We start from the raw sequence: 12,341 nt of genomic DNA on the forward strand, positions 1-12,341 counted from the left end.
CTTCACTGTCTCCTAAAAGTAAATGCAGCAATACACAACTACTTAATTGATAAAAATCCTTAATGGAATTCCCGCAGCATTTGTTTGCCATTACTTCAAGTTAGCATTGATTGTCCTAAGTGGTCTAATGGAAAAGTGTTTGGAGGTTATACAATGGTTATGCTTTCAGGGTCATTGGAAGATGGATAACAAAGCACACATGGACCATTAAACTTTAAGATGTCTTGAATACTTAATGATACAATAAGTTTTTCCCATCAAGTTGGGTATTGCCTGAAAACTTTTTAGTCTTAAAAGTTAATCACTGACAGACACAGACACATATTGACACAGGATGTCACCATAATATCACCATAAAACAAGACAGCCATCTTATCAACTCTGTATGGCTGTACGTCAACAGATATCTGCTTTAAACTAGAGTAACTGTATCCCATATCAGACACGGTTTGGTGCTTTTATCCCTGATCGGACACATCTTCAATGCCGCACTTTCAGGTGTTTCACGATCATTTTAAGTAAGATAGGGTGACCATATTTTGATTTCCAAAAAAGAGGACAATCGGCGCGGCCTCGAGACACAAATTCAGACAGGCTTCTCGGAGGTTGATGAACATGCTTTATTATGCTTCAATGGTGCAAAATTAACTTCTGTAATAAAATAAAATGAAATCTGTAAAAACTTGTAACAAAATAATAGCTCTCGTAGACTCTTTTTAAATAAATGAATAAATAATATGAAACAATGTTCTAAATATGAACTCTTCTGTTAGAAAATCTAGCTTCAACAATATATCTCTTAATAACTGCAATAAGATAAATAATAGAAGAGTCTCACAAAGGCTTGGTCACCCTAAAATAAGATCACCACCACCAGTGTAGGTATAATTGATTAATAGCTACATATTTAACAATCTATGTGTGAAATGTAATTTGTACATGGAGATTTACATGTCTAATTACAATAGGAAAGTAATTCTGGTGAGAGAAAGAAGTAAGAGCCCTTGGCCAACCATCTTAAAAAGTAGCGTCATACATCTTTATTTTTACTGTTCTGTATTTTATTTTGAAAGACGGAAGTACGGTCCAGGTGTGTTGTTAACGGTTATATTTATTTGGCTTACCCAGAAAAATTCAATTTCCCCCGAAAAAATCAGCAGGGCCTGTTGTTTTAAAACGAGGAGATGAAAGTGTTCGATATGAGATACAGATAGCATGCGGCTGATTCACCGGCGTTAGCGACCTTTTGCCGATTCTGGTAAACCCAAGGCTAACGTACACGGTTAAAACAATATACAGTTTGAAAGATAAGAAGTTAGACTCTATTTTCACACCACTTAATTAATTGGAAACATAACATGAGCATTTATTTTAGTAGTTAATGTTAAATTTTGATGGAATGTTAGCCCAAAGCGATCCCATGTGGGATAAAGTGAAGCTAAATGCTAACACCAGCATGCTAGCATCTTCACAAAGACAATGTTAACATGATGTTTAGCAAGTATAATGCTTACTATGTTTACTATCTTCAGTTGCTATAAATGTCCATATGACGAACTGAAATTGTAACCGGGGAGATAGTGATCACTACATGACATTTCATCCTTTGGGGACCATGAATGTCTACACGTTTTAATGGAAATACATCCAATTGTGGTCCAAACAATACAAGACAATCAAAATCCTAAATGTGATCCCCTTGACACTAAATGAAAAGGTCGAGAGATCACAAGAGTCAGAGAGATTCATCCTCTTGGGATCATGAATGACTCTTTGAAATTTTACAGCAATCCGTCCAATAATTGTTGAGATATTTCAGTCAGAACCAAAAAGTTGTGCTGACATTTGGACGTTAGTGTGGAAGCCCTGCGTGACCTATTTTCTATGTCTGATCTGAATTGATTTCTCCTATGTTTATGACTTAACTTAAGGTGGGAAAAAGAGGATAGGATCATTTTTCTAAGTTACTATTTGTTTAATCTGTGAAAGCAGATTTTTTCTCAGTGTTTGTTGTTGTAATGCTTTTGTTTTTATTCCTATTTAGAACATTTGTTAGAGGTGAAATTTGGCCTCTCGTGGCCATAATCATTATGACCCCATCGGTAAGATGTTCACCTGCCAAAACTTTTTTTCACCTGTTTTTATAACATTGGGGGAAATAATTGTATTTAAATAATCACCAGAAAATAACAAATTTTGTTCCATTGTAAAAGTTTCATAAAAGGTGAAAAGGACAAATAAAACCCAGGGTGCCACAACCTATGAAGTGCACAAAAAATAAATAAAATCATATTTTAACCTGTGGAGAGGGAAGATGTTGAGGGACCTGCCCATCCAGCAGGGTGCTCAATAGTGTGTCTCCCAAGATTTGGCTAAGGTGCTGGGCCATGACTTTCTGCTGCTCGACCCCACAGTGATTCTCAAGGGACAGGATGACCGGGAAGTCTGAAACCTATGAAACGGGAAAGAGAAGATACAATACTGGCTATTAAATCTTATCTGTTTTTGTTACCTTAAAAGTGCTTTTTTTACACTGCATGTTCTAAAAGTTGCCCCTTCAAATAGCCTCTTTTTACACACACATTGTTAACCAAGTGGACAGTGTGTGGGACACAAAGATATAAGTGTGCTTGTTTGCAGTTCATTTGACAGCCAAGTGGGGTCAACAATACACACACACACACACACCGGTCAAGTTCACCACGGCAGAAATCCAGGCGACGCGAAGATGTGAATTTCCTTCGGAAGTGAATGTTTTATTCGTCATTTTGCCCGTATAGAATGAAAAAAACAGGAGGCGAGTTGCTGCAAATGTTAAAATCACATATGCAGTGGTGGAATGTAACTAAGTACATTTACTCAAGTGCTGTACTTAAGTACAATTTTGAGGTATTTGTAGTTTACCTGAGTATTTCCATTTTATGTAACTTTATACTTCACCTCACTATATTTTGATGCAGATGCTCTACTTTTTACTATACTTTTTTTTTTATTTAAGCACATAGCAGTGTATTAAGTAGTTAAAATGAGCCATACCTCGAGAAAATGTCAACGCTGCTTATATAAATGCTTCACTAATAATATATTTAGAGTATATAAAACATTCTGAATGGGGCCATTCTGCATTATGAGTACTTTTACTTCTAATACTTTAAGTAAATTTTGATGCTGATACTTTTGTACTTTTACTTCAGTAACTTTTTAATGCAGGACTTTTAGTTGTAGTGGAGTAATTTTACAGTGTGGTATTAGTACTTTTACTTAAGTATGGGATCTGAATACTTTTTCCACCACTGTGCATTTGTGTGACCAGAGCCTGAGGCTTTTCACACTGCCAGGGATCAGGATGACTCCTGGAAAGCTTTCACACTAGCACATTGTGGGCTAAACCCTACTTTTGCATAAGGCTTGCTGACCTTGCTTCAGAGTAGGGTTAGCCTTGAGTTTGTAGGTTTATAAGTTGCCACTGTGAGCCGTAGCTTAACCCTTTAGCCCCAGGCTTAGGTCAACCCAGGTCTAAGCATAGGCCTGGGTTAAAAATATGCAGTGTAAAAAAAACCTCACTTTTTTTGCATTAAAAGTATTGTATTGAGTTTCCATTGAGCCTAAGTTTCCACAATCTTCCAAAACAGTGTCTTTGCCATGTCTTCCAAATGTCAAGAGGGAAAGTTTGAGCAGAGTGAGAAGTTCCTGGTTGTTTTCCATGTAGGTCACTCAGCAGGGGTACATTAGATTCCAGGAGCAGGGAGGGTTACCAACTGCTCCAAGTGTGCTTCACACTTTTCTGGGCACACACACACAGTCCCGTTAGAGGGATTAATAACCGCTCTCAACGGTTGGAGAAAACTAGTTTTTTTCATAGCTTCTTTTAGTGGTGTGTGGCCATGAAGATACTTTCCATTTTAACCCATAAGAACCCACGGTGACACGCGTGTAACACACACTTTAAATCGTCCAGAATCTCCCATATTCAGCTTTATGCTTCACCTTAACTGATTAAATCCCTTAGCAAGACTGTGTCACTGTGTTACTGTGACAAGAACTGACTTGTCCAAAATATGTGCGAGACTGGAAACAGAAATGTGAAAAAAGTAGCTAATTTCAAAAAGCTTTTTTTGTTACTAGGCTAAGTTTAAACCCATTTAACAATTCTAATTCTAATCTAAATACATTTGACCAAATATAAACAAAAAATAATCCTATCCTATCCTGTCACAATTTCGATATATGTTGTGGAGATGCAAAGAAAAAGGCAAATTTGTGTTTCTGTGAGCAGAAAAGGTGTCTAGTTTATTTATTTTAAAATAAGAAATATCATAAACATAACTTCCATAAACGCCCAATCTAACATATATGTCATATCACAGATCTTTGACATTTAGGGGTAGATTTAAAAAAAAATTAAAACATCATAAATGTGTTCTATGTGGTTCACTTGGTCTGTGTTATATGTCCCCCATACTTTTACTTTAAGGATTAGTGGGTCTGGGTTATTATGGGTTAATTCACTTGTTTGTGGTGCTCAGAACACTAGAGAATATCAACAGAATTTTTTTTAGTAACATTTGTTCTAGATAATCCACAGTTTAAACAGTTTTTATTGGAACTATTTCTTCTGTTCCAAGGCCGAGGTCTGTAACTGGAGAACTGATCGATTCATAGGAAAACCTGACTACACTGCAAAAAAAGAAAAGTTGGGTGAACTCAAAATTTCAAGGCAACAATCTTTGATAAAATTTTAAGTTGGACAATTAAACTAAATATTATAAGTTTTGTTTTTGAGTTTGCTCAACTGGCACGATTGTAACGCCGCTATGAAATGTCAGCTAATGTTACGACCACAATTTTGAGTTAGCATTGATACGCTAATGGCTACTCTTGTAGCTGTAACAAGCAGCGCCGCTAGCGTCAGTTAGCCGCTAGCATCAGTTAGCCGCTAGCTTTCGCTAATGACCGAATTTCACAACAAAGAAATAAGAGTTAGCAGAACTATTGTCCCTTGTTGTGAACCCCAACTTAAAGATATAAGTAACAACAACTCCCAAACTTGTTTTTGAGCAGACAACTGGCTTCCTTTGTTGTGCAAACTTACATTATTGCCCTAAATGTCAGTAATTTTTTATTTCCAAGTTTTACCAAATTAAATCACTGTTTTAGGCCAAAAAATACAAGTTGCCTTTTTTGCAGTGTAGGAGTCATAGCTGGCTACCAGTGATGATGTTGTCTGTGTCATTTTAGTGAACCCCCCATTCTTTTTTTTTTTTAAAGATTATTTTTTTTGGCATTTTTGTTGCTTTATTGATAGTGAGAGATAGAAAGGGGGTGATAGAGGGGAAGACATGCGGCAAAGGGAGCTCAGGCCGGATTCGAACCCGGCTCCGCCGCAGCACATGGCATACATGGTTAGCGCTCTACCGGTGTGAGCCACCGGGACGCCCCAACCCCCCATTCATAAGGACTCAGTGCTGCTCACCTTGAAGGCGTATTCCTTCAGCGTTGAAATGACATCTCTAAACATAATCTTGGAAGTGAAAGTGTGACCATGATACACAGCGGGTTCCCCATCAGCGCCATCCCAGCAGTCCACCTCTACACAACGGCAGCCCCTCTTCAGGGCCCTGTAGACACACACGAACACAATTAAAGTAAAGTTAAAACTGACATTTCAATCTATGAATACATCATTTAAACCTCCATCTATCTCCATCCATAATGCCCGTGCCCTTACTGGATGTATGCCTCCAGGCTGCTCTGTCCTCGCAGCTGGTCTTCCATGAGGTAGGTGTTGTGTGAGGAGGAGATGAAGTAATGGCTGAGCGGCTGGCTCATGTCCTGATGAAGCTCCTGATGTTCAGGTTTAAATATGGAGCCCTCCTGTGAGCACAGGTAGGCCTGGAAGCCGTCGTAAGACATGAAACCTTGCTTCTTAGCTGCACAGAGGGTATGATACGATAAGGTATGACTTCAATATTCACAGATCAAGATGCAGCACAGGTCGTACGGTAAATGTCTTTGCTGAGTTGCTGGTGTTTTGTTTTTTTTTCCAAAATATTTTTATTGTCGATTTTCAGAGTGACAAATAACATACATACACAAATAATAAAGATAATAATAAAAGGCAAATAAATAAAAAATTATACACAGAATATGACATATCAAAACAAAGTATACACAATATAATGTCAGTGTTGAATGTCCACTTAAGTGTATCAAATGTCACAAGACATTTCAAGAACATACGATAATAATAATAGTAATAATAATAAATAAAATAGAAATATAGGTGAATAAATAAATGAGACAAAAAAATAAAATAAACAACTTGACAAATACCATAACATACCAAAACAAATTACAGAGTTTCTGGTGTTTAATAAATATAAAAAGGCTGAAAAGAAAGGTATCCATACACTATAACCATGAGTGATATGAACTGCAAGTGTATTACTAATGTGAAATATCTTAATGCTACATTAACTTTGAAAGATATTCTATTTTCGATATTAGCATTTTATGTATTTTCAAGTTTTCATCTAGCATCATAGTCAAATCAGTTTTCTTAAATATCTAATACTTTGATTTATGCCCAACTGTTCCCATCAGCCCCAGGCTGTAGGTAAGTGTGTGAATGTGCGTGCATGTCTCGGAGGAGGGAGGAGAGTTGGGGGTCTGCTGAGCAACGTAAAACAACTTTATATTATGAAAAGTGTATAATAATAATAATAATATACTTTCAGTAGCTTGAAATGTGATGTTAGCGTAGCATATGAGACTATGGTGGGAAAAATTAGACTCTGGCGAGCTGCTCCACAAAGGAAGTAGGAAAATGAAATGACTTAATTGCGTTAATATTTTCCAACGCTTTATGTATTTTAAGAATGTAATCGTGGCAAGTAACGCATTCATTTTGACACCCATTATAATAATATATAAATGTAATATTCGCTGTTGTAAAAAAAAAAAGCTGCAGTTTTGCTGAATTTAGGCTACAAAACCACTTGTCTAGGGTTAGGGCAAAAAAGTTCCTGGTAAGGCGTTAAAAAAAAATTGTTTAAAAAGTAAATTAATGGTGGAAGTGGAGTAGTTATGAGGACGACTTGACTACTGGAAGTGACATAGTTACGTAAAACGTAACGTGAAAGTTAAGTGATGTTTGAATCACATCTTTTACTTTTATTTTCACATGGGACCCGAATGCTGTTCTCCTGTGTGAAAGTCCGGGTTTGTTTGACCCATCCACCTCCCTTCCCACCCTACCTACAACTTCATCATATCCACACAAAATTGTATTATTTGTCGGCAGACTGAAGAGGTTGGGCTGCTACTCAACAGTCTTATCGACATGTTATGGGGTGTCGAAAACACATTTAAAAAAGACATTTAACTGTTGTTAGAGTCATTTTGTATATTGTGGAAAAGCTGATAAATAATTCAGATTTGTAGTTCATAGTTCTTTATTGAGGTTGTAAGAATGCCTATTGGTTCGTAGGAATTGCACTCTTCTTATTGGCTGAGACTTGTGTAACGTCATAATTGCATACTTTGTTTTAATTAGGATTATGGAGACGAGGAGAGCACACTAGTTTTTGACCGTGCTCATAATTATTATTATTTTTGGGATTGCTGCAGTTTATTGTTTGTCATGCTGAAATGAAAGGTTTTCAAAAAACCATAAGAAAGAAACTGTGGAATTTTTTCGGCTTAAAACACGCGTCAACTACATCCTCACGCTCCATAACTGAAGTGTGCGTTTCAAGTAAAACTAGACGGAGCCACACTAACAACTGTGAAGAAATAGTTTGCCTATTTGATAACAATTGAAACCCCCAAAACATCTTGCATAACAAGGTGAGATGTAAAATCAAGTCTCTATTTCCGCTAAATGAGATAACACATTAGTGAGTGAGTCATGAACTCATTCAAGGGAAAAATCATAAGCGGCACACAGTCAACTCACCTTGAGGTCCAGCCTGTCCTCAGAAATGTGTGATATGCAAAAAGATACAGTGCTGTCAGTCACATCCATCATTTACCTGATTCAGATGGTTCATAGCGGTCAATCAGCTCCTGAGCATGCTGGGAACTCTGCTCTCCTTCCTGCTGCTCCACACTCAGGAAGTTCTTCAGCTCGTCCAACAATAACTTCTCTCCATCTGCAGAGTAGTCCTGAAACACCTTCAACACTTCTTTCCTCTCAGTCAGCATCTTATAGAAATCGACAAACTGCTCCATTTCCAAAAAGCCACTCTCTGACTTGTCGGCCATCTGTGGAAATAAAGAAGAGGTTCAGTTGTGTATATTTGGTGCAGATTTCCATCCAGGAGCGACAAAATCCAAATAGGCTCACCTTAAAGAGATCCGAAGCTCGTTCCTCGTTCATTTCTACGTTCATCATCTTCAGCAGTTTCCGCACCTCTTTGAAATTCATCTTCTCATCTTTGTTGATGTCAGCTTTCTTGAACCAGTCCCGGATCCACCTGAGAGGATGCTGAGGGAAACAGCTCACAAACAGTGATGTGGAAGAACAATTCAAATTTGAGGGAAATCCATTTTCCCATTCAAAATTGTCACAATCAGCTGGAGAATTCTGTGAGGAAATGCCACGAATGGTTTACCAAGATTTTTTTTTGTTGTTGTTTCTTTTTCGGCTCAGTAACATGATATAAAAAGAACTTCACAATAGAATTAGTGGTAACGCTTTATAATAAAGTCCTTAATAACCATTAATTAACAAGTAATAAGGCATTGTTCTCGCTTTAGATCCGGTAGTTGCAAAAAGCATAGTTAACTTATAGTTAACTTAGATGGGCAATAAAGTATATTTTAATATCAATAAGCAAACAAAATAAGATTAATAAAGGCATGGCAAAGACATAATGGGTGGGTCATGGGTGTTTGTAATGCCATTATTAACACTTATATAAGCTTATAAACACACAATAATGTTAATAAGCATCTTGTAAGGACTTACAAGGGCCTTATTACTTGTTAATTAATGGTTATTACAAGGACCTTAATATAAAGTGTTACCGAAGTAGTTACCTAGCTTCCTCACCATAATGCAATAATGGACCAAATAAAAAGTGATGTTGTTTAACATGTGCAAGGTGCAACACAATTCCACCAGCTCTTTGGTATGGAAAGAGTTTTTTTTTTTTTTTAACACCCCAAGAGTAAAGAGTAGACAAATTGGCATACAACAACCTTGGTGGCGGCTTTGTGGAAATTTTTGTTGCAGGTCATGGCCACATATTTTGGAGTTGTCCAAAGATTGAACCCTACTGCGGTATGGTCTGTAACGAGAACTTTGAAGGCCGAGGTGGAGAAGGGTTCCATGTGAACAGCAGAGTGTGGAACCAAACACAGTGATGCATACAGTAAAGGATACTGGTCGATCCTCTCTTTCTCATCCATCGTTTTAGCCTTGTGAATCAGCTTGCGCAGCCCCTGGATCCAGGCCCTGGCTACCTCCGGTGACTCGGCCACAAGGTCCAGTTTGCCTTGGCGACCGTGAAACTCCAAGGTGAAGCAGAGATCAGCGGGGAACTCCTCAGCGATGGTCCGCAGGACCTCCGACTGGTGGCCCTCACGCACAGTCTCCACGTTGGCAATGGAGACTGAAACATGATCAGTGTATGGTTGAAGTGGCTCAAAGTTTGGAGGATTATTTAATTCACATGTTTCCATTTAAAGTTTGAGTCAGAAAATATAATTGTCTCAAAGGCGACCTCGAGTGCCTTGAAAGGCGCCCTATTAAGTAAAATGAATTATTAATATTAATTCATTCAGGATTGTTTTTAGGACAACAAATATTGAATAATATATATTCTTTATTGTTGGATTATAGACCCTTTATTTTCATTCATTTCTATACATTTCGAAGGTTTTAGAGAGCTTGGGGCTGGTCAGGAACTATTGTTGTTGTGGTCCCCATAAAGCCTTGATATTAGGACACCACAACTAGATTAAAGTGTATCGGGTCCCCTGGGCAAAAATCTGTTGTTGGGACCCTAATGACCCCCTGCATACACGACAGCTCCATAACTTATCCCAGGAACCTATAAAGTAATACCATCTGATTTTTATGTGAATAAAGTTTGCAATTTTTTCCTGCAGGACCAGGGGCACAAGACTGATTAATAAGGGACCTATTTTGCAGAGGTGTGGACTCGAGTCACATGACTTGGACTCGAGCCATGAATTTGATGACTTTTGACTCGACTCGAAAAAAATTTAAAGACACTTGCAACTCGACTTGGACTAATAACTTGGATTTGAGCCTTTTGACTTGAAAAGACTATACTTTCCCCAAAACCCAAAGATTAAAAAGTATGTTCCTAAGGACCGCTCTATCTCTCTTTGTGTAAATGTGTGCGTCTCTCGCTGTGAATATCTGTGTGTGTCTGACGTTTGCTGTCGGCAAAACATCCAATCAAATTCCGTCCACGTTATTTTGATCCGACAGCATCCATCCAATCAAATTGCAGGATAACCAATGAAGAAGAACTGTCAAAAAACGGCGCCAGTTGGCAAAAATGGTACCAAAGATAGGACTGCAGGACTTGGGACTTGACTTGAGACTTGCCTGTCTTGACTTGAGACTTCACTCCGGACTTGATGGCAAAGACTTGTGACCTGCAATGACTTGGTCCCACCTCTGCTATTTCAGTTGATATCTTACTTTAGTAGCACAAATTCCTAAATAGCTTTGAAACGAATTAAACTATAACTATAAACCAACCAGCAGCTTATGCTAACCGACGCTTCTTTTCCTGATGAAATGTATCTTTGATGCAGGCTTTGACAGGAACAATCAGCAGGCAGCCATCAAGCCCACCAGCCCCTCACTCTTCTCCACCATTGCATGTGCACTACTGAGCAGGCTTAATAAGGCTGCTGGCCCTGATGTCATCATGGACACGTGCTCAGGGCCTGTGCTGGGCAGCTGACTGAGGTCTTGACTGACATCATCAACCTGTTACTGGCCAGAGCAGCTGTCCCTTCAAAACCACTTCTATCCTGCTGGTGCCCAAACACTCCACTGTCCTGCTGCACTCAACTCCTCTATCTTTTAGTGCTAACTCAAAACCTTTCCACCCCCCCATACTGCAACACCTCCAACTCACCTGCCGCCTAGCTGTCTCCCAAATATCAGTCATAATTTAAAGGGCACTTAGACCCACTAAGTGCCTTTTAAGAGAGGAGGTTGAAATTTGGCATGGAGATCAAGTGTGTGTGAGAGAAGGGATGTCTGGGTTCATGTTAATTAGCTAAAAGGAGGCATGGCAGCAGGAGTGGGCTATCGTAAAAAAGATGTCTAATTTACAAATTGACACACCCACTTGCACATGATTTTGTGGAAAGGTTGGCCATGCTGCACAGGACAGCTGGGAAAAACAGGGTGTCGCATAACTTCCACATGAATGAATGTACCATTGCCAGTCATAGACTGTTGTGGGAGATATCATTGCTCTCAGCAGAGCTCCTCTGTTATTGTTGCGAGTTAGCACCACCCCTTACAATTCAACCATGCCCCCTTTAATACCTCATTAAATGTTTGTTTTTAGGCAACCTCCTGGTCTGAGCATGGAGGCAAACCAGGAAGTGTCTTAAGCTGTATTCTACAGAAAATTCCAGCAGGGGGTGTTGATGGCGGCTGCAGAAGCATTTGGGTCCATTCATTTCAATACAAAATGAGGAAACTTCTCACTTGACTTATGACCTTTAGAAAAAAAATTTAGGACAACACTATGGTCTCAATCGCTGGTAAAAAAATCTTCTTCAAGACAATTTGTTGTTAATAATTTAAATAATGGCCCCAATTAGAAGAAAATAGAAGATAAAGAATCGTATGATTTGGGGCGTGGCTACCTTTGATTGACAGGTCACTAACAAGACCAGGCGTCCTCAGCAGAGAAGCAGAACAATATCAATATTATCCATGGCAATGTGCAATAAAGTTTTTGGGGTTTTTTTAGGCCATTTAACGGTTAGGTCTCATAACTTTGACCCTTTCAGTCTGTATTGTCACTTAATGAAAGTTTATTTCAACATTTTATTCATTAAAAATGTCTTGTTCGGCGTTTGTTTGGACTAACAGACACTCCAATATGTATATCATATATTTAATATATTTATTTAGAGATTGACCAAGAAGATCATAACCATAACGCAAAAAACAGCAGTAAAAATGTACAATCATGCAGTGGTGGAAAGTAACTAAGTACATTTACTCAAGTACTGTACTTAAGTACAATTTTGAAGTACTTGTACTATACTTGAGTATTTCTACATTTGTAACTTTATGTTTTACTCCATTACATTAAGCCAACAGCTTTAGT

At 38.3% G+C, this 12,341-nt stretch overlaps 1 protein-coding gene across 1 annotated transcript in view; it reads right to left on the bottom strand.

Annotated features, from left to right (window-relative positions):
- The window catches only part of plcd4b (phospholipase C, delta 4b), a 32,466-nt gene that overhangs the window by 12,564 nt on the left and 7,561 nt on the right, over window positions 1-12,341 (bottom strand). Inside the window, exons 4-9 of the mRNA XM_059342695.1 lie at window positions 9,389-9,617; window positions 8,348-8,477; window positions 8,034-8,265; window positions 5,729-5,930; window positions 5,474-5,618; window positions 2,300-2,452 (exon numbers count right to left, since the gene is read on the bottom strand). Of these exons, the coding sequence (XP_059198678.1) occupies window positions 2,300-2,452; window positions 5,474-5,618; window positions 5,729-5,930; window positions 8,034-8,265; window positions 8,348-8,477; window positions 9,389-9,617 (1,091 nt within the window). The remainder of the gene's footprint in view (window positions 1-2,299; window positions 2,453-5,473; window positions 5,619-5,728; window positions 5,931-8,033; window positions 8,266-8,347; window positions 8,478-9,388; window positions 9,618-12,341) is intronic.

Source organism: Centropristis striata, chromosome 10 (assembly GCF_030273125.1).
Source record: "Centropristis striata isolate RG_2023a ecotype Rhode Island chromosome 10, C.striata_1.0, whole genome shotgun sequence".
Taxonomy (NCBI): domain Eukaryota; kingdom Metazoa; phylum Chordata; class Actinopteri; order Perciformes; family Serranidae; genus Centropristis; species Centropristis striata.